The 22,020-nt window shown below is 37.2% G+C and overlaps 1 protein-coding gene and 1 long non-coding RNA gene across 2 annotated transcripts in view; one reads left to right on the forward strand and one right to left on the reverse strand.

Annotated features, from left to right (window-relative positions):
• MAK (male germ cell associated kinase) overlaps nucleotides 1-19,006 on the reverse strand; it is a 47,145-nt gene extending 28,139 nt beyond the window's left edge. The window contains exons 1-6 of the mRNA XM_036071090.2: nucleotides 18,906-19,006; nucleotides 11,216-11,270; nucleotides 10,421-10,542; nucleotides 7,000-7,079; nucleotides 3,695-3,827; nucleotides 439-610 (exon numbers count right to left, since the gene is read on the reverse strand). Coding sequence (XP_035926983.1) covers nucleotides 439-610; nucleotides 3,695-3,827; nucleotides 7,000-7,079; nucleotides 10,421-10,542; nucleotides 11,216-11,270; nucleotides 18,906-19,006 — 663 coding nt within the window. The remainder of the gene's footprint in view (nucleotides 1-438; nucleotides 611-3,694; nucleotides 3,828-6,999; nucleotides 7,080-10,420; nucleotides 10,543-11,215; nucleotides 11,271-18,905) is intronic.
• LOC118522221 (uncharacterized) lies at nucleotides 16,656-19,479 on the forward strand. Its single transcript, XR_004910533.2, has 2 exons — nucleotides 16,656-18,379; nucleotides 19,103-19,479. It is a non-coding gene; the product is annotated as an uncharacterized LOC118522221 (long non-coding RNA).
• Nucleotides 19,480-22,020: the final 2,541 nt, after the last annotated feature.

Raw genomic sequence — 22,020 nt, forward strand, 5'->3', positions numbered from 1 at the left:
AGTAGTTAATGAGAAGTATTCAGTTCAAGGAATCAAATATCCATGGCAGAGGTATGTAAAAGGAAACAGGAAAGGTTAAGAGGAAATGGCCCAGGACACCTGGGATTCAAGAGTTGATGCCAATGAACATTCCTAGAGCAAGTGGGAAAGAGTCTAAGCAAGGATGGCTACGAGGTCATCAGCTGGTCATCAACCCAAAGTTAAATATACAAAATTCTAAATATAGAGAATGTTCCCTTAAGTTCTTAAAGGCAAGAACCCTTTTTTCTTCAGTCTTGTAGGGATTCTGGCTTCTCATCCCACCCAATTAAAAAAAAAAAAAAGATAAGAAAAATAACCATTAAAGCGTAAGCCTATTTGAAAACAAAAATATCAGATAGCTAGGTAAAAGTTATAAATAATCAAAAGTTATAATAACTTAAGGACAAGAATACTCACTTTTTTGGGAGTCCCTAAAACTTGGCAAATCTTAAATATTTCATCGACCTCACTTGTCCCTGGGAAAAGTGGTCTTAATGTATATAGTTCAGCCATTATGCTCCCAACAGCCCACACATCAATGGGAGAGCTATAAACCGAAGATCTTAATAAAACTTCAGGGGCACGATACCTATGAAAATAGAAAACAAAACAAAAAACAGAACAGGCCATTTTGGTTGGAGTTGGAAAGATAGAGAGGCGGTGGGGTTTGGTCATACATTTCAATCAAGGAACCAGTATTAAGTGCCTTCTATGTGTCCCACATTTGCACAGCGTGTTGGGGGCTCAATCGGATGTAACACATTTTCCCTGACCACAAACGGTGGAGTTGGAGACAAATATAAATGAAATGTCCAAGTGGCCTAAGTTAGGAACTCAAATGAATAAATATGGAAATAAGTACTATAAGACAGGGTTGCGGGGGGAGCTCTGAACAGAAGCAGAGATACTCTGAATGAGAACGGTTGTATAATTTTACAAAGCATTATATCCATGATATATGTATATGAAGGATAGAAAACAAGAGATTAACAAACACTATCCCTAAGTAGTGGGGTTTTCTTCTTCTTTTTACTTATCAGATTGAAAGTGCTGATTCCTTCAGTGGACTCAGTTCCCCCAACTGACAATATCTTTAATGGAGAAAAAGACCCTATTTATTTATTTATTTATTTATTTATTTATTTATTTTAAAGATTTTATTTATTTATTTGACAGAGAGTGAGAGGGAACACAAGCAGGGGGAGTGGGAGAGAAGCAGGCTTCCCGCGGAGCAGGGAGCCCGATGCAGGGCTCGATCCCAGGACCCTAGGATCATGACCTGAGCCAAAGGCAGACGCTTAATGACTGAGCCACCCAGGCGCCCCAAAAATACCCTATTTATGAGAGCAAAGGTAGCTGGTGGAAAATATTCTCAATTCTAACTTTTTTTTTTCACATTGAAATGTGTAGATTTATCAGCCCAAATATTTCACAGTATTGTCTTTTTGCTTCTATTCTGAGTACCTTTCTTTGACAGGTTTATTGAGATATAATTAGAATAACATACAACTCATCCGTTTAAAAGTGTATGACTCAAGGGCTTTAAATATATTTGTGGAGTGTGTAATCCATTATCACAATCAATTTTGAACATTTTCATTGCCCCCAAAAGAAACCTCACACCTCTCCAATATCCCTGTATCCCCAGCGCTAGTCTACTTTCTGTCTCTAGAGATTTGTCTATTGTGTGTACTTCATACCAGTGGAACCATATTCTATCCAGTCCTTGTGGACTGGCTTCTTTCACTTAACATGTTTTCTAGGTTCATCCAAGTTGTAGCACCTATCAGTACTTCATTCTTTTTACTGCCAAATAATATTCCATTATATGGCTATAGCATACTTTAGTTATCTATTCATCAGTGGATGGGCATTTGGCTTGTTTCCAATTTTTGGCTATTGTAAGTAATGCTGTTCTGAACATTCATGTATAAGTTTTTTATGTGGATGTGTGTTTTCCTTTCTCTGGGGCACATATACCAAGGTATGGAATTCCAGATCCCATGGTAACTATATGCTTAACCAGAGGAACTGTTGACTCTTCTGTGCCATTTTACATTCACCCCAGAGATGTATGATGGATCCAGTTTCTCTGCATCCTTGCCAATACTTGTTACTATGTTTTGATACTTTTATGAGATAAGATTAATAGTTTCGAATGTCTTGCCAAGTTTAGATGTTGAAAACAAGTCTTCTTAATTGCATTCCATTTCAGTATAGCATCTAAATTTACCCAGTTGAAAATAGATACTCAACCAAAAACGGAACTGTGCTTCTTCCCCCACAAAAGCTCCCCAGTATTCCCCATCTCAGTTAGTGCTGACACCATCCTTCCAGTTCCTCAAGAAACAAAACAAAACAAAACGAAACCCCCCTTAGAATCTTTGACTCCTTTATCTTATACCCCACATCTGATTCATCAGGAAATCATGGTTGCTCTACTTTAAAGATACCACCTCCACAACCACCAGATCCAAGTCACTGTCATTTCCTGCCAGAATTATTGTGTAACAGTCTCCTACCTGGTCTCCCTGCTTCTTCCCTTGCTTTTCTAAAATCTATTTTTAACATTGCAGTGAGAGTGATACTTTTAAGATCTGGCAGATCACATTGCACCTCTTCTCAACATCCTGTAGGGGCTCCCCAGTTCACCACAGTCCTTATGATGACCTGTAAGGACCTGAGATCTTGCCCTCCATTAACTCTCCAGCCCCATTTCCTACTACAGCCCTCCTGATTTATTCTGCTCTCTGCAGAATTCACACATGGCTTTCCTCTCTCAAGGCCTCTACACTCAGCATTTTCTCTGCCTGAAAGCTCCTTCTTGCCTTGGCATCTCCTTCTCAGCAAGACCCTCTATTTAAAATAGCAGCATGCCCTTTCCCTCCCCCAGCCCCCCCCACTCCCTGTCACTTTCCATATTTTATTCTTCTCCATAATAATGTATCACCACCTGATATACAAATATTCTTGTTTTTGTTGGAATGTAATACACATGCAGAAAAATGCACATATTGTAAGAGGACAGCTTGATGACTTGTCACAAATAGAATACACCCATTCACCCAGTGCCAAGATCAAGTAACTGGGTGTTATCAGCATCCCAGGAGGCCCCTCTCCTGCACTCTTGCAGTCACTACTCAAGTAACGGCTACCCTGACTTCTAACAGCAGAGATTAGTTTTCTCTATTTTTGCACTTTGTAGAAATGGAATCATACCATATGCACTTTTTTTCTGTTTGGCCTTTTGCTCTCCTCATTGTATCTGTGAGACTCAATCATATTGTTGCATGTAGGTGTAGACTTTTGTTCTCATTGCTGTAAAGCATCTCACTGGGTAAATATATTATGCTGCATGTGTTGGACATTTGGGTAGTTTGCAGTTTGGGACTATTACATGTCTTTTGATGAACACATGTATGTCTTTCTGTTAGTAAAAACAAAGTTTAAACATCTTGCTTATTTGTATTTTGGATGTCATGTAAGTGGCAGGAGACAGATTGTTTTTCTGTTTCCTTCACTTCTGTGTTCTCCACAGAATGCAAAATTCAGTTCTATATTTTGTTTTAAATACTCAAAATGGAACCTCCAGAAAGCTATGTAACAATCCACTGTAGTAAAACTTCAACATAGACCTACTTCTACCTCTACAGAGTTGCATAAAACTACTCACCATCTGGTAGATACATAATCAGTATATGGTGGCTGTGATCTTAATTCTCTGGCAAGTCCAAAATCAGCAATTTTTACAAGTTCTGGACCCATACAAAGCAAGTTTTCTGGTTTCATATCCCTATGAAAAAAACCTTGGTAACAGAGAGAGGAAAAACAGTAATTGAGCATTATGTTTAAACACATTTGACTTCTCAACAAAATATAACCGATCCTCTCTGTTGTAATTAGGGATGTGAACTTAGGGGGGAAAAATCTGTATTTCTTGTCTAAAAAGTGATGGAGGTAGGGACCCTGCTTTCAAAATAATTTGATAAGAAAGTTCACACAGTATATGAGGTCATTAAAAATACCCACTTAACACATTTCTATTTGTGAATCCAGGAAGTTCAAGCACTTGGGCTAGATACTGCTGCATTAGGATTATCTCCAGTAATTTGCACAACTTTAAGGAGATATTATGGTCACTATTGTGTAGTAAATGAGGAGGTAGAGGCCGGGAGCGAAGGAGCCTAATGAAAGCTTGAAGAAAGCTGCATAATCAGGCTTATGTCACTTATTTGAAAAGTCCATTAAACAAAAATGGAATTGCACACATTTTAGCCAATTCTTTCATTTACAATTATTTTATTTAACAGCTCAGTTCTCCCCTGGTAGCTGCTTTATTGAAAAACCCAATAATTATCATGGTTACTTACCAATTCAGTATGTAAAATAAGTGTTTACTGAAGCTAAGAGGCAGGTCAATGAAAATGAGGCAGAAAACCCAGCAAGAAGAAGAACATGAAAGCCCTCTTCGTACATTTCTAAGGGGGATCTAAAGCTCACTGGCTGGTAAACAGATGGCCTGTTTTCTAATGATCTTGCAAGGTGGGAGAATCCAGAAGGGGCCTGGTCATCCGTTGTAGGTGATCATCGTGAGGGGACTTTCATGTAGCTGTAGCCTAAACTTTTTAAGCCAAATTTTAAGCCTGAGCTTTTTGATTCCTTCTAACCAGTGTGGGCTCTACGTTTGTGACATCTACAACAGTTTTGCACTCAGTTTATCTGGCACTTCTTTTGATTTTTTTTTTTTTAAGATTTTATTTATTTATTTGAGAGAGAGAGAGAATGAGAGACAGATAGCATGAGAGGGAGGAGGGTCAGAGGGAGAAGCAGACTCCCAGCTGAGCCGGGAGCCCAATGCCATGCGGGACTCGATCCAGGGACTCCAGGATCATGACCTGAGCTGAAGGCAGTTGCTTAACCAACTGAGCCACCCAGGCGTCCCTTATCTGGCACTTCTTACTCAAACTAGTTGTTGAGATCCATTTCATGAACTTTCAAGGGAAATACACTGCACTTCCGTAACATGAAGACAGGAACAGGAGCACATGTCGTGGTGAGTAAAGCGACATAATCCATAAAATCGTACAAAATGAAACCAATTGCATATTTGTACAGTTGAGATTTTCCCCATTCTCACTAATATAAATATATCGGTAACTTGGTCCTATCTTAACTAAAATATTAGTCTTTTTTTTTTGACAGCTACTATTTTAAAAATATTTACTCAAAGTATTACATCTGAGATCTTATCCACTATAGCAAGAATAATGTAGCCTTTGTAAAAATGTCTATTGTTTTTGGAGTCTGGTGTCCCAAATCACTGTCATCACTTGTATAACCAACTGTACATTATTCGTATTATTTACTTTTAACAGCAACTTTTAACTAACTTCTTCCTTCAACCACTTATGCTCTGAAGTTGCTGGTAGTTCATCTATATCCAAGGAATAGAAATCAGTTTTATTACTAGCCTAAAAAATATCAATAAATCACAAAGCTGTTTCCAAAAGTCAAATAAGTCATAATACTTTTGATTTTTCCATACCACACTTGTTTCTACTGGCATAAATGAACTCAGGCAAATATCATGAGTTACCATGCTGGCCAGTGTTTAAAAATGGGTTGAAGATTGGAAATCCATTATGAACAATTAAAATAGCATATATCCTTTGTTTCCATGTAATTAATAAATGACTGACTTTTATCAATGGATTGTAGTATATTATCATAGGCTGTAGACTTTTTATTTTTAACATCTTCTTTCTTTTTTTTTTTTTTAATTTAAATTCAGTTAGCCAACATCTAGTACATCATTAGTTTCAGACGTAGAGTTCAATAATTCATCAGTTGCATGTAACACCCAGTGCTCATCACATCTCGTGCCCTCCTTAATTAGGCTTTAGACTTTTAAAGGACAAAAAAAGTGGGATTCAGGAATGTTCTGACAATGCTTGTATGGAATAAACGATAAATAGCATTTTTAGAAAATAAATTATTTCCCATGACAGTTAAAGGGAAAAGGAGAAAATATAAAATATGGGATGAAATATGAAAGGACGCTAACGATGGTGATTTCCAACTGCCTCTGTTCATAATGCAGCAGTGGTCTGGCACAAACTCTTCCAATTTAATATCTAAACATCTAGGGATTCTAGACAAATGTTTGCCAAAAATTTTCATAATAATCACGTTAACTTTTTGGACAAGTTATTTTGGTTTGATAGATACATAAAAAACTAGAAGTGTGGATCACATAAATAAGAAATTCATAAAAATAGGAATAAGCACTTTATTTAATTCCACTCAAAGAATAGAAACAACTAAAGGTACATACTAAGAAAACTATAAAATACCATAGCACTGGTGCTTTAAACTATTTAAATGTTAATAAGTGGTCATGTGATCAAAGCATTCCGATCTTTTTCAAAAGAAGGGCATTTTGTTTGTTTTGTTTTCATTTCCATGGTAAAATCAGGGAATGAGGTTGTAGGATGGGTTTATGATAACTGAGAGTAAAGGCTGATGGTCAAAGTGTTAACAAATTCTGCTATAGAGGAAGACAGTTATAGATTACAGAAATTGCATTATAGAGAATTACAGAAATTCTAAGTTTTTTTTTTTAAAGATTTTATTTATTTATTTGAGAGAGAGAGACTGAGAGAGAGAGCACATGAGAGGGGGGAGGGTCGGGAGGGTCAGAGGGAGAAGCAGACTCCCTGCTGAGCAGGGAGCCCGATGCGGGACTCAATCCAGGGACTCCAGGATCATGACCTGAGCCGAAGGCAGTCGCTTAACCAACTGAGCCACCCAGGTGCCCCCAGAAATTCTAAGTTTTTAAAATGAAAATGTCAGGGTGTGTAGCCCCATACTCCAAATTTGTAGTTATTCAGTATAACATTATCTAACTGCTTATATATAATTCCTGTGTATGACCTTGACAGTAATCTAAAGAGGCAGGGAAAGGAAATTCAAACCTACCATGTTTATGGATAAATGCCAGCCCCTGCAATATTTGATACATAATATTTCTGATGACTGACTCAGGGAACAGCTTGTTTCTGTGAAGACAGGAACAAATAAACAGTCATGTAATTCTGTTAACCAACCAATCAAAACAAGACAGCAGATATTCCTCCTCCCTTGGAGCCCCTGTTGGCTTCATGATAATGGTTGAAGGTGTGATTTATAGCTTTATAGTTGTTAAAGGTTATAAATTTAAAATGTGACAATTAGAATTTTTGTCTGTTTTGATGTTTGGTAAAAACTCAAATCCAATAATGAACATATTGCACAAATATTCAAACAGCTAAATTTTAACCTGTCCCGAGAGGAGCAAAGTAAATTGGAAAACTGATAGCCATCAGATAAGCCAAGTGTGCAAATCTGTATCATGTAGGCTTTAAGAGTTTTAGGGGCATAACTGCTTCAGTTCTATATTGTCTGCTGGTACTGTCCAATGGAAATATAGTAAGAGCCACAAATGAGTACCACTTATGTATTTAAATTTTTTCTAGTAGCCACATTAAAGAAGCAAATGAAGCACGTGAAGTTAATTTTTAACAATATATTTTATTTAATATATACCAGATATTATTTCAACATGTGATCAATATAAAAATTATTAATGAATTTCCTTTTTTGCACCAAGTTTTCAAAGTCTGGTGTGTATTTTTATTTTACATTTAAAGCACATCTCAATCCAGACTAGCCACGTTTTTAAGACTTCAAGAGTCACATGTGATTAGTAGCTACTCTACTAGACAGAGCGGCTTTATGTGGAATTTACATAAAGTCTAAAGTAAGATCCTAATAAGGACTAAATTAAGACAAACATTAATTGCTAACATGCCACAAATTAATGTGACCAGCACATTAATTTTTTGACCCTGAATTAATTCTTTGACCCTGAAACATGCTGTTTTGGAAGTAATCATTTTAAACTTTGAAAGCTCATCATAATTTCAACATTTTCTAACATCTTTATTACAGCATGATTGGTTAGATTACGGTGTTTATTCAAAATGTTCTCAACATGTAGAAAATGGCTTATTTTTGAATATTGTTAACTATATCATATGCTTATGTAATGTTTTAAGATACCCCACCAAATGGGCTAAGAACACACAACAGACAAACACTGGTCTTATAGCAAATTTGAAAATAGTATTGATTACATATTATTGAAATATTTTTAAAACTCATTTTCATAAACTATAAAATAAATTTTAAAAGAAACAAAATATTTTTATCCTATATTTAGCCAACAATTTAACTTTATAAACAGAATGCTATAAATTAAAGGTATAGGTATAGCATTGTAGCAGAGGTTTATGTATACTGGCCTTCAGTTAAAATAGAAAAAAAGTTTTGAATAAAAAAGACTTTTAAATTAGTCTTCATCCTCAAAACAATGTTCAGGAAGTTAAGCTACCAAAAACAAAGTGTAAAAATACCACTTAACCTCAGATAGCTCTTTACCATGTATAATTGTTAATTGTTAAATTTAAACCTTTGACATTGAATAATATTCAAGCAATATCATTTTTATTTCCACTTAATTTAGAAATCCGGAATTGAATCATGAAATTCCAAAGTCGATTCTTTTTAGTGTTCATTTGCTGTTGCATTAATCACTTCCAATAACAGATTTATATATATATGTATATATATTTTTCTTAAGATTTTATTTTTAAGTAATCTCTACATTCAATGTAGGGCTCCAACTCACAGCCCCGAGATCAAGAGTCACACACTCTACCTACTGAGCCAGCCAGGTGCCCCATATATATATATTTTTTAAATCAGATAAAAGTATAACATTTCAAATATTTATATTTACTTAATTTCTTTTTAACACCTATATCTTAATACATCAGGCATAGGTTTATCACTTCATACATTTTAAAGAGCACAATTATTAGAAGCCAAAAATTTAAGATTGCCCATCACCTAAATAAGAAGCTATTCAGATTTTTCAGTATTCTAATTCAGTCCTAATCCATTTACATGTATAACTTTTATATAAGGTATCAATGTCACATAATTACAATTTTGATTTCTGTTTTTTATCCACTCATAGGCATTTTTCATAATCTTCATAATTATCACTTTTAATGGCTACAAAATAATCCCATCAATATTATAAACTATCATTACCAAAAATTGTCCTGATAGTTATTTCTTTTAAGTATTTTAAAGAGATAAGTGAAGCGTGCTATAGTCATTTAACAGAACATACTAACTATAGTAACTGTGAAGATTATATATCAGCATAACAAAATGCTTGTAAGTGAATCAATAAAAAAAATCATCACCATTAAAATTGCAACTATATAAAAAACAGGCAGGGCTGGATCCAAGGGCTAGAAAGAACTCTAGAAAAATAAACACTGATTTGAGGGGCAGAAATTTTCTTTACTTTTATTTTAATTGCTATTAATGTTATAATGATATCAGCCTGTGGAATCTAACAGGCATTCAATAAGTACTTTTTGAAAGAAGGAAAAATACGATTAAAGAAAAATTCACTCAGACATCCCTAAGGATTACCTTGAGTGTGTACATGTATGTGTATGAAAGAAATACAGAGAGAGCAGTCATCATTCCACTGGGAAATCTATTTCTAAAGTACTTTAGAAGCTTTTGTTGAACAACTCTGGCTTTAAAAACAGGTAAAATGGACATTAATCTCCCACGTATGACCGACAGCTACCACCAAAATATTAACCTCCCCAAGCTCAAGGCAGATGACTGAAGCTTTCCCTCTTTAGAGATTCTGTTCATGGGTTTAAAAATGAAAATGAGAATTTCTTTGGGTTTGGTAACACATTATGTTTTATCATTCACTTAAACATTGTAATGAATGAATTTATTAGATTCTTTCATGAAAACTGCCTCATTCCCTCCTCCCTTTTTCCATTAACCTTTCACAAAATGCTTGCAAGAGCAATGAAGGTAATCTCAATTTTGTTCAAGGCCAGCTTTATTAGTATTAAAACTCTAGAAAGATTTTGGGGGTGCCTGGATGGCCAGTCGGTTAAGGGTCCGACTCTTGATCTCAGCTCAGTTCTTGATCTCAGGGTCGTGAGTTCAAGCCCCATGTTGGGCTCCATGCTGGGCGTGGAGCTTACTTAAAAAACAAACGAATAAGCCAAACTATAGATAGATTTTGTTTCAAAAAGTATAGATAGATAGTGTGTGTGTTTACATCAGAAAAATGGTGACTATGTCATAGCTGGTTCTTCTTCAAGGTTATAAAGGTAACAGCTAATTAATTTAGATCCACCTCTTGGAGTGAAAAATCTGTTCACCAAAAAGTGTGACATATTAAAGGGATCCAAAGAACTCATAGAGGAGATAACAGGGAAAACATTATGGTTTTTATAAAATAAAGACATACCTGTCTTTCATTAATTGATAGAGGTTTTCTTTCATATATTCAAATATAAAATAGAGATGGTCATTTTCTCTGATAACTTCTTTTAGTTTAATCACATTGGCATGATTAAGTTTCTTCAGAGACTGTAACACAACAAATAAGCATTAAAATTCTTAAGGCAAAGTTATAGAAGTTGGCAAAATCTCATCAATCTCTATGATAATTACCTTAAATAATCTTACATTTCTTCTGAATTCATGAGTGAATTAAGTCTTAATGTCTATAATATTTTACATGACTAAGAACATCTTAGAACACAATTTATAATAAGCGGTAATTGTTTTAAGTAATGAATGTGAGTACAAAAATAAACCAAGTCAATAATACCTACCGAACATTTCAGTCTGTTACTTTTTTTCTCATTCTATTCAATAGGCCTAAGTTTTTTCTGACTTAACTATGTGAAATTCCATACAAAGGTATGCAAAAATTTATACAAATCATATAGCATAAAATAGAAATAGTATGTAGTAATTAAAAGTTGCCTTTCCTTTGATAACATGAATTAAAATGTTCTTTTAAAAGTGAGCGTATACATTCACATATGAGGGTATAGTTTTTTTCTGTTCTCCACTGACATTCAGATGAGAAATGAGAAATTACTTAGGAAGATAAAGAAAAAAAAAAAGAAATATAATTATCTTTGGAATGCTTCCCACAAAGAACAGAACAATCCTTTAGCTACCGTCCTCAGAAATGAGAGAGGTGAGGCAGAGCGAAAGCCTCCTTGAGTTCTTTTCATATGTAGGATTTTACCTTAACTTCTCTCAAGTTCATACATTCATCCCAGGAATAGAACTTTCTTTTCATTCTGAAATCAAACAAGAAAAGTTTAGTGTACAGGGACAGAGGATTTGAAACACAAATTACGCTGTTGACTTTCTTACTCTAGTATTCCCTTTGGGTAAGCTGTGATCTCTCCCTCCTCCTTATAAGGAAGTCACCTCTCTTCTGTGTATCTCAAGGCTGTTTGGTACAGGTTCACAATTACGTTATATCTGAAATTCTGCTTTAAACGCAATGGTGAAAGGATTATCATTAATCTTCCTTTCTGGGTGCCTTCTCTTATTTCCCTGATCAGTTTAATTGTGCTTTTCTAAAAGGGTCCCCTTCCAAATTTCCTCTTTCTAGAACTAAACAGAAAAATATGAAACACTAAGGTGGAGAGGAGAAGAAAATCACAAATTTTGGTAGCGAATTTAGTGATATAATTCTATCTGACAACTTCTATATCATTACCTCTGCTTTAAACAAGAAGCACATAAAGTTAAGTGATTCAGGTCAACAAAAATTCAGAAGCAACCAAACTTTAGAAATAGCTTTCTTTTAAAAATTTTTTTCTTAATTTTTATTTTTAAAGATTAGTTGTCATACAATGTTACATTAGTTTTAGGTATATAAGATAGTGATTCAACAATTATGTACGCTATGAAATGCTCACCATGGTAATTGTAGTCACCATCTGACATTATTACAGTATTGTTAACTATATTCCCCTTGCTCTACTTTTCATCTCTGTAACTTATTTATTTTATAACTGGAAGTTTGCACCTCTTAATCCCCTTCACCTATTTCTCTCATTCCGCCCCCCCACCCTGCAACCACTAGTTTGTTCCCTATATTTGTGAGTCTGTTTTTTTGTTCAGTTGTTTCATTTTCTTTTAGATTCCACATATACATGAAAGCATATGGTATTTGTTCTTCTCTGACTTGTTTCACTTAACATAGTACTCTCTAGGCCCATGCATGTTATCATAAATGGCAAGATTTCATTCTTTTTTATAGCTGAGTAATATTCCATTATGTATATATACCAGATCTTCATCTTCATTTTTTTTTTAGTTTTTATTTAAATTACATACAGTGTAATATTAGTTTCAGGTGTAAAATACAGTGATTCAACACTGTCATACATCACCCGGTGCTCATCACAAAAAGTGCACTCCTTAATCCCCCCATCACCTGTTTCACCCATCCCCCACCCACCTCCCCTCTGGTAACCGTTAGTTTGCTCTCTATAGTTAAGAGTCTGTTTCTTGGTTTGCCTCTCTCTCTCTCTCTTTTTCCCATTGCTTGTTTGTTCTGTTTCTTAAATTCCACATATGAGTGAAATCATATGGTATTTCTCTTTCTCTGACTTATTTCACTTAGCATAATACTCTCTAGCTCCACCCATGTCATTGCAAATGGCAACATTTCATTCTTTTTTATAGCTGAGTAATATTCCTTTACATATATATACACACACCACATCTTCTTTACCCATTCATCTATCAGTGGATACTTAGGTTGCTTTCATATCTTGGTTATTGTAAATAATGCTGCAGTAAACAGGGGTGCATATATCTTGTCAAATTAGTCAAATTAGTGTTTTTCATTTTTGGGGGGTAAATACTCAGTAATGGAATTCCTAGATTATATGGCAGTTCTATTTTTATTTTTTGAGGAACCTCCATACTGTCTTCCATAATGGTTGTACCAATTTACATCCCCACCAACAGTACACAAGGGTTCCCTTTTATCCACATCCTCACCAACACGTTATTTCTTGTCTTTTTGATTTTAGTCATTCTGACAAATGTGAGGTGATATCTCATTGTGTATTTGATTTGCATTTCCCTGATGATTAGTGACGCTGAGCATCTTTTCATGTATCTGTTGGCCATCTGCATTTCTTCTTTGGAAAAATGTCTATTCAGGTCCTCATCCATTTTTTAATCGGGTTATTTTGGGGGTTTTTTTGGTGTTGAGTTGTGTAAGTTCTTTATATATTTTGGATATTAATCCCTCATCAGATATATTATTTGCAAATATCTTCTCCCATTTAGAAGGTTGCTTTCTTGCATTTTATTCTCTATTTTCCCTTTTCCATCCCAGTGTTACCATTAGAGATAAATATACCAAAAGTAATAAAGGTAACAAAATAATTCCACCGTAAACACCACAGATACAGGTTGTATTTTTTTATGAACAGATTTTTAGTCACCACGCAAAATGAGAGACAAGAAAAAAGAGGATTTATATTCTAAAAAATATTTCTTCAAGTATAGAAATTACAAAGCTGGATTATGAAAATAAGGGCCCTATGAGCACCTGGGTGGCTCAGTCAGTAAAGCATCTGACTCGTGATTTCTGCTCAGGTCATGATTTCAGGATAGTGGGATCTAGCCCTGCCTCAGGCTGCATGCTCAGCAGGAGTCTGCTTGAAATTCTCTCCCTCTCCTTCTTCCCCTTTCCCCCACTCATGTACACACTCTCTCTCTCCCAAATGAGTAAATAAGTCTTTTTTTAAAAAAATGAAGACCGTATATGCCCTACTGTTTTCATTTAGTAGTATAATCTATTGAGATGTTCTAGAAGATTCTCAGGAAGCTTAAAGTTATCTTTATTGATTAAACTAATTTCTAGAAGAATTATTCAGAGTCCCTACAAGAGTGTAATACACAAGGGTTAGGAAATGAGTAAAGGAATGGCAGCACAAAGAACTGGCAGCACGCCATGGTAGTTAAGAATATGGGCTGTGGAACTCCCCTACTGGATTCAAATCCTTGCTCAGTGACTCACTGATGTGTGACCTTACACAGGTTCCCCGTTGACCATTCTGTGCCTCAAATTCCATAGTTACAAAGTAGAAATTACTGCATATGAAAACCCTATTGCAAACTGCTTAGTTCAGTGCTCAGTAAATACCGGATGTTCTTATTTTCCTTAACCAATGTGAAGAACTTATTTTAATTTTAAGAAATTAAGCCAATTTGTTAGAATGATAAGAAAAGGCACCTCCTTTTAGATTCCCTGCCATTTTCTCTTTCATTTATTCATTTATTCAACACCTACTATGTGCCAGGGCAATGCACGAACGAGAACCAGCGACAGTTACCATGGTGCCTCCGATCTAACACGAATTAGGCTTTAGACTAGTGAACACGAAACAGACAAAGTAGTTACAAGGACCATGAGATAAAGGGACTCTTTTAAAAAATTTAATGGTCTGGCCTTTTTGATAAGGCAGTATGTCAGCTGAGACCTGAAAGACAGAAGGTACCAGCAGGTGAAAAACCTCAAGACTGAAAAAACAGAAGTTTCAACCAGCCAGACAGAGCTAGAAAGAACTGGCTGGTCAAAGAAAATAAAAGACCATTTCAGGCCGATCCTTATTATTAACGTGCCCTGAGCTAATTTTCCTATCTATTCCCAGCTAGTCATCTAAAGAAAAAGATAGCACTATTACTAGGTAACTGTTTTTGCTCTGCTTTTTCTCCATAGCACTTACCACCTTTAACATACTATACAGTCCTCCCCCTCCTCAAATGTAAGCTCCTTGAGGACACCCCCACATGCCTAGATCAGTTGTTGGCATACAGTAAGTGCTCAATAAATATTTACTAAATGACTAGATGAATTTCTATACTCACAGATGGGCTCATGAGGAACTATCCCACAAACAGGAGACCCTCCAAAATAGAATTGCCTTCCAAGTTCTTAAAGAGAAGAGAGCTTAATAAATATTTTAAATTTAATGAGTTAAGGGGATCATACTACCATCCACTAGAATGAATTGTGTTACAGCTTTTTTTTCTTTTTTAACGGCAGCAGATAATAAAAGGTTTCTTGCCAGTGATGTAAATTAAAATTTCCCAAAGGAAATTTTCAAAAAAGTACCTTTTATCTTGTTCATTATAGTGTTCTCCCAACTTCTAAGCACTCATCCACCAATTTATCCTAGCCAGTTTGATGGCATTTCAAGACTGCTCAAAAGCCTTGCCCACTGCTTACTGAACCAAGTACAGACTTCCTTCCCATGTTCACGTCTCAAATTATACCACTCTATCTGACATCTACCAGCTGCCATACCACACCCTGGTTACTCCCTACTGTGCTAGTGCTCAGACTCTTCTCCACGTCACTCCTCAACCATCATTCTTAATTGTCTAATCTGATAGCCATCCCCAGCATCCGACTCCTGATTCTTCTGCTTAAAAGGCTTTCAGAATGAAAAATACCTTCTTCCAGATAATCTGTTTCCCTTCAAGAGGACATGCTTATTGCCCACTTTGAAGATTAAAGATAGGCAGCTCTTCATCTGCTACAGAAAATTATTGAACATGGAATTTATTTAGAATTTTTAATCCAACATGGATGGATTTAAAGTGTTATGCCTACAATATTTGTGGCCTGAATTTGCAGTGCCTAAAGTTTTATGCCATGAAGCATAAGATGATGGTCCTGATTGGATATTATGGAATGTAGGTTGTTTTGGTAACAAATAGGGATACACTGAGAATGGAGAATGAGGGGTCTACTACCTCAAGCCAAGTTTATGGCTTTTCATCAGGCTTGAGAGAAATGGCATTGCCTTCTGCATGACTCTTGCAGGTCAAAAACCATCCTAAGATTATGCTTTGTCCAGAATTTTAGGAGTGATGAGTGAACATTCATATTGATAATCCTGCCAGTAGCTTGGTTACACAGTTCTTCATTCCAAAGAGCTGCTCCCTTCTATGATGCCGTGGTCACTCATAAGCACCTTGCTCTCATGAGGAATTGTTCTACCCTTCTAAGATCTCAACCTTTAACGCTCACACTGACCACATCCTCCTCTCTTTTTTACCATCATTACCATTGGATGTACTGTATACGTCCACTTATTCAACACTTGGCTTTGCCTGCCTCCTCCAGCTTGGATCCCATGTCAGCCTTCCCACCACTGTCCCCCTCAAGAGCACCTATATATTCTGATGTCCCCCTCTCCCAACCTTCTACCACTGCTGCCCTGCCATCCTTCAGTCTCTGCTCTCTGTACAAATCCATGAAGACTCTGTACAAAGTCATGTACACACCGCCAGAAGCTCCACTTTAGTATTCATCCCATGTACTCTGGGATTCTGAGAGCAGATTCTGACAGTACTAAGAAAGCCTTCTATGACTTTTTTAGCAACTAAGAGACATGTACTCCATGACTGTTCAAAGTTCAATGCCTCCACTACCCCACTTTTTTTTTTTTTAAAGGTTTTATTTATTTGACAGAGAGAGAGACACAGCGAGAGAGGGAACACAAGCAGGGGGAGTGGGAGAGGGAGAAGCAGGCTTCCCGCCGAGCAGGGAGCCTGATGCGGGGCTCGATCCCAGGACCCCGGGATCATGACCCGAGCCGAAGGCAGACGCTTAATGACTGAGCCACCCAGGCGCCCCACTACCCCACTTTTTTACTACTCCTTGCCCTACTGCAATCTGGCTTATCTCCTCTTCTATTTCACTAGAACACCTCTCACCACAGCCACTAATTATGCCATGTTCTCCAAATCCAAAGAACACCAGTATCTGTTTGGATACCAGAAAGCCATTTCTAGCTCCCCCCGCTTTGCCTCCTAGTATAGAAGCTGGAAGAGTAGATTCTTCCCTCTCAGCCCCTCTTGTACATAAGGGAGACCGTGTGATCCATTTCTAGCCAATAAGATGTAAGGGGGAGTCATTTTTTTTCCCCTCTTATTGCATTAATTAGTATCACCAAAGCAACCTTAATTAGTAGGGATACACAGGCAGTCTGGCCTTAAAACCAACTTTACTAGCAGTACTTCTCATGTTTCAGCATAAAGATGATGAATTGTATAAGTCTCATCAGGTTAGGGAAGTTTCTTTTTATTCCTATTTGCTAAGAGCTTTTTTCTCCCAGTCATGAGTGGATATTGAATTTTACTAAGCCCATTCGGTAAATACTTCATTTCAGTTATTGCACACTGTATGTTTATTTGACAATAATGGCTCTTGACAATATTTTATAAAGTTATTTCCTTATAAATGTAATGCTTTGGATCATGCTATTTCAAAGTTTTTAACATTTGATGAGCATTTGTTAAAGCATTTTAAATTTTAGATTGTCATCATTTGGTTGATGTGGTCATCGGTCTCCAGGACTCATTCTGGAGGAAGCCGACTGCTGTGTCACCAGAGGACTCACGAAACCCTCTGTAGAGGCCCACGTGAACAGGCCACTTGTCAACCACGTGCTTGAGTGCTGTGTTGTGGGCTAAACTGTGCCCCCCACACACAAATTCATATGCTGAAGTCTTAACCCCCAGTACCTCAGGATGGGACCTTATTTGGAGGTAGGGTCTTTACAGAGGCAGTGAAGTTAAAATGAAATCATTAGGGCGATCCTTAATCCAATATGACTGATGTTCTTAAAAAAAGGGGAAATTTGGATTCAGAGATAGGCACAGAGGGAAGACCATGTGGAAGAGACGGGGGGAGAAAATGGCATCCATAAGTCAAGGAGAGAGACCTAGAATAGAACCTCAGGAGGAACCCACCCCGCTGACACCTTGATTTTAGACTTCTAGCCTCCAGAATTGTAAATCTGTAAGTTTCCCTTGTTGAAGCCACACAGTCTGTGGCTTACACTTTGTTACAGCATCCTCGTCTCGGCTAAATTTCCCCCACCCAATCCATATGTTGACGTCGTAAATATCTGAGTGTGACTGTATTTAGAGATAGACTTTAAAGAATTAATTAAGGTTCAATGAGGTCTTTAGGGTGGGTCCTAATACGATATTACTAGTGTCCTTATAAGAAAAGATTAGGACGCAGACGTGCACAGAGGGAAGATCCTGTGAGGACACCGGGAGAACAGAGCCGTCTACAAGCCACGGAGCGAGGCTGCAGAAGAAACCACCCCTGCTGAAAGCTTAATCTCTGACGACGCACCTGCCAGAACTGTGAGGAAAGCAATCTCTGTTTGGGCCATCCGGTCTGTGGTACTTTGTTACAGCAGCCCTAGCCCACTGACCCAGTGAGCCACCTTCGAAGGGGGATGCTGCCGTCCCGGGCCGGCCTTCTGCTGACCACCCCCCCCCCCCCGGAGACACCTGCAGCCAGAGCTATCCAGCTGAGCTACTCCTAAATCCCTGACCCCCGGAAACGGTGAATTCATAACTCTTTGTTCTTGTTTTAAATCACTAAGCGTTGGGGTAATTTGTTTATGTGTCATAGATAACAAATACTGTAGATTCAGAAGAAACAATCAAGTTAATAATAATTCTATTTCACTGGTAAGCTTAGGAGAATAGCACATACCAGTCAGAACTCAATTTGATCTTAGGAGCACCATCTGATTCTGAGGTCTGTTGTTTTAAGGAAATAATAAATTCTACTCTGCACTCAACTTTAAATTCTAAAACATTTTCAAACATGGCCTTCAGTTTCGGCTCCAATTTGTTATGCATAAAAAGCAGAGCACTTATAGTTTTTGATGTATCAATGTAGCTGGACAAACCAGAAAACACGGTAACAATATATGTGGGGAGAAGCAGACCTCCTTTCTGGCAGTGTTTCTCCAGAATGGCATTCCCCATGAGCCAAACAAGCGCAGGGTCTATACTCAACGTCTTTCTAAAGAAAGGGAAAAGAAAGATCAGAGCTTCAAACCTTGCAGTGTCGCACACCGTACCTTTTGATGGCCACCAGCTCCCCAGATTCGTTACTCTTGCCCATCAGCACACTCCCATAGGTGCCGTCCCCCAACTGTTTCATCGTTGTGTATCGGTTCATCTTGGAAAAATAGTGCAACAGAAGTTGTTGGTTGAAATGACTTCTTTGTTGAATATAAACTTAAATGCTTCTTTATTTTTGTTTTTTTCCCCTCAGACTGTTGTTGCTACACCGGTGACAGGTTTGTCATCATTAGACGCAGGCTCTTCCCCAGGATTACGTAGGTTCATGAGATATAGCGATAAGGAATCTGGCAAGGAAACAGTGCTTCCATTCCTATGAACACCCTATAAACAAACAAACAATAAGAATAAAAAATTCTCATTGAAGAATCTCTTCAAAAAATTTACTGGTAACCTAAGCACGGGGAAGAATTATAAATACTGGTGGGCTAAACATTTGTCAGTAAGTCGTTTGTGCTATGTGGAATGGGGTTCACATGTAACAGACTGATAATATTCATTTATGACTGCTTCATTTACATGGTGCTGTGCTATTTATCCCATTATATTCAGTAAATACTGGCTTAATGATTTGTAGGATTCCTTTTATACTGAATATAATCTGTATTATTCCAAATCAGACATTGGAAAGTCAGACAACTATACTATATCCATTCTTTGAATCACTTTTTGCATTACATTTAATTTGGCCCATGATCCCTTATGTGAAACTCCTGGGCCAGATGTGTTTGGAATCCAGGAATCTGTACATTTTAGAAAAGTAATATGGTGGATATAGCATACATTATGTAACACCTCCCAAGCAGCATCTTTTTTTTTATTTTAAAGATTTTTTAAAAATTTTATTAGGTAATGTTAATCACCATACATTACATCATTAGTTTTTGATGTAGTGTTCCATGATTCATTGTTTGTGTATAACACCCAGTGCTCCATGCAGTACGTGGCCTCTTTAATACCCATCACCAGGCTAACCCATCCTCCCACCCCCCTCCCCTCTAGAACCCTCAGTTTGTTTTTCAGAGTCCATCGTCTCTCATGGTTCGTCTCCCCCTCCGATTTCTCCCCCTTCATTCTTCCCCTCCTGCTATCTTCTTCTTTCTTTTTTTTTTTTAACATATAATGTATGATTTGTTTCAGAGGTACAGGTCTGTGATTCAACAGTCTTACACAATTCACAATAGCACATACCCTCCCCAGTGTCTATCACCTAGCCACCCATCCCTCCCACCCCCCCACCACTCCAGCAACTCTCAGTTTGTTCCTGAGATTAAGAATTCCTCATATCAGTGAGATCAGATGATACATGCCTTTCTCTGATTGACTTATTTCGCTCAGTATAATACCCTCCAGTTCCAGCCACGTCATTGCAAATGGCAAGATCTCATTCCTTTTGATGGCTGCATAATATTCCGTTGTATATATACACACATCTTCTTTATCCATTCATCTGTCGATGGACATCTTGGCTCTTTCCACAGTTTGGCTATTGTGGACATTGCTGCTATAAACATTGGGGTGCACGTACCCCTTCGGGTCCCTACATTTGTATCTTTGGGGTAAATACCCAGTAGTGCAATTGCTGGGTTGTAAGGTAGCTCTATTTTCAACTTTTTGAGGAACCTCCATACTGTTTTCCAGAGTGGCTGCACCAGCTCGCATTCCCACCAACAGTGTAGGAGGGTTCCCCTTTCTCCGCATCCCCGCCAACATCTGTCGTTTCCTGACTTGTTAATTTTAGCCATTCTGACTGGTGTGAGGTGGTATCTCATTGAGGTTTTGATTTGGATTTCCCTGATGCCGAGCGATGTTGAGCACTTTTTCATGTGTCTGTTGGCCATTTGGATGTCTTCTTTGGAAAATGTCTGTTCATGTCTTCTGCCCATTTCTCCCAAGCAGCATCTTAATATGGCTGCAGAAAAGTGCACGAAAGTCCACTAAGTAACATAAATGAAGGCTACACTGGCATCACATCATTCAGGTCGTGTTACGTTGCAATGTTGTATAAATTTATTTTAAAATGTTCATTTTTCAGAGCTTTGTGAATTTTGAAACTACAGATGAGGGACTGTGGATCTGTATATATTAGAAGGGTACAGGTTTCAGCAGGTTCTGATTTTATTACTGCAGTTAAAGAAAAACAGAACAAAGTGCTGGCTTTACTGTGTACCCCATTACGACATTCAATAGTTTCCTCACTTCCGTCTTAGTTCTGTTTCAAGGAACTGCTTCTCATTTCATTCTTAGATCGCTTTTAAAAATCTCTGTCATTCTGTTACAAGGCTTTATGCTGAGTTGCAGATGGTAACAAAATGCTTGGCACAGTTAAAATAGTTCGTTTTAAAATGCCTTTATAATTTGATGCTTCATTCAAAGATTTCTTTCACTGTAGTACTGTTTCATTTCCACAAAATAAAATCATAGAAATTGTTTCTCTATTCTATGCAGAAATTTAGGACCCACAGGTTATGACGTGGTCATCAAAGTACCTAAGACTTCCAAAAGCAGGCTTTCAGGAGGAAGAAGCAAAAGTGCAGGGAAGGACAATAAAACTATGTTTATTCCTATTACGGGAATGTATTTGTCCATAGGAAAGGTGGGAAGAGCCCTGTGGGACTTTTAAGTAACAGGGTGGGGGTGCATTAGGGTATCATTTATTTTACTTCATATAGATAATACCCCCTTGAAAGTCATGTATGAATTAATTTAGGCTGTGCTAACTGTGGCCAGGATCTTAAAAAAGAGATCACAATAGTAGATTCCGTATCTATTTAGGTATTCTTTTTCAGCTTAAGTCTGAGCAAATGGTCTTAACGGATGCCAGCAAATGATTCCCCATTTGCCTGGAAATAGAATTTTTTGTAAGTGGTCTTTACATTATACATATACATGGAATCGAAATATTAAGGCATTTATAGAAAGGAAATCATCACTCCTTCTGCATGGTTCCTGACCCACACATGAATTTGCTTTTCTTAATTTTTTCCTTTATCTGCATAAGGAAATATTTTTGAAAGATCTTTTGGGTTTTTTTTTTTTAAGATTTTATTTTTAAGTAATCTCTACATCCAACATGGGGCTTGAACTCATAACCCCACGACTGTTGAGTCG

This window comes from Halichoerus grypus, chromosome 9, assembly GCF_964656455.1.
Source record: "Halichoerus grypus chromosome 9, mHalGry1.hap1.1, whole genome shotgun sequence".
Classification (NCBI taxonomy): domain Eukaryota; kingdom Metazoa; phylum Chordata; class Mammalia; order Carnivora; family Phocidae; genus Halichoerus; species Halichoerus grypus.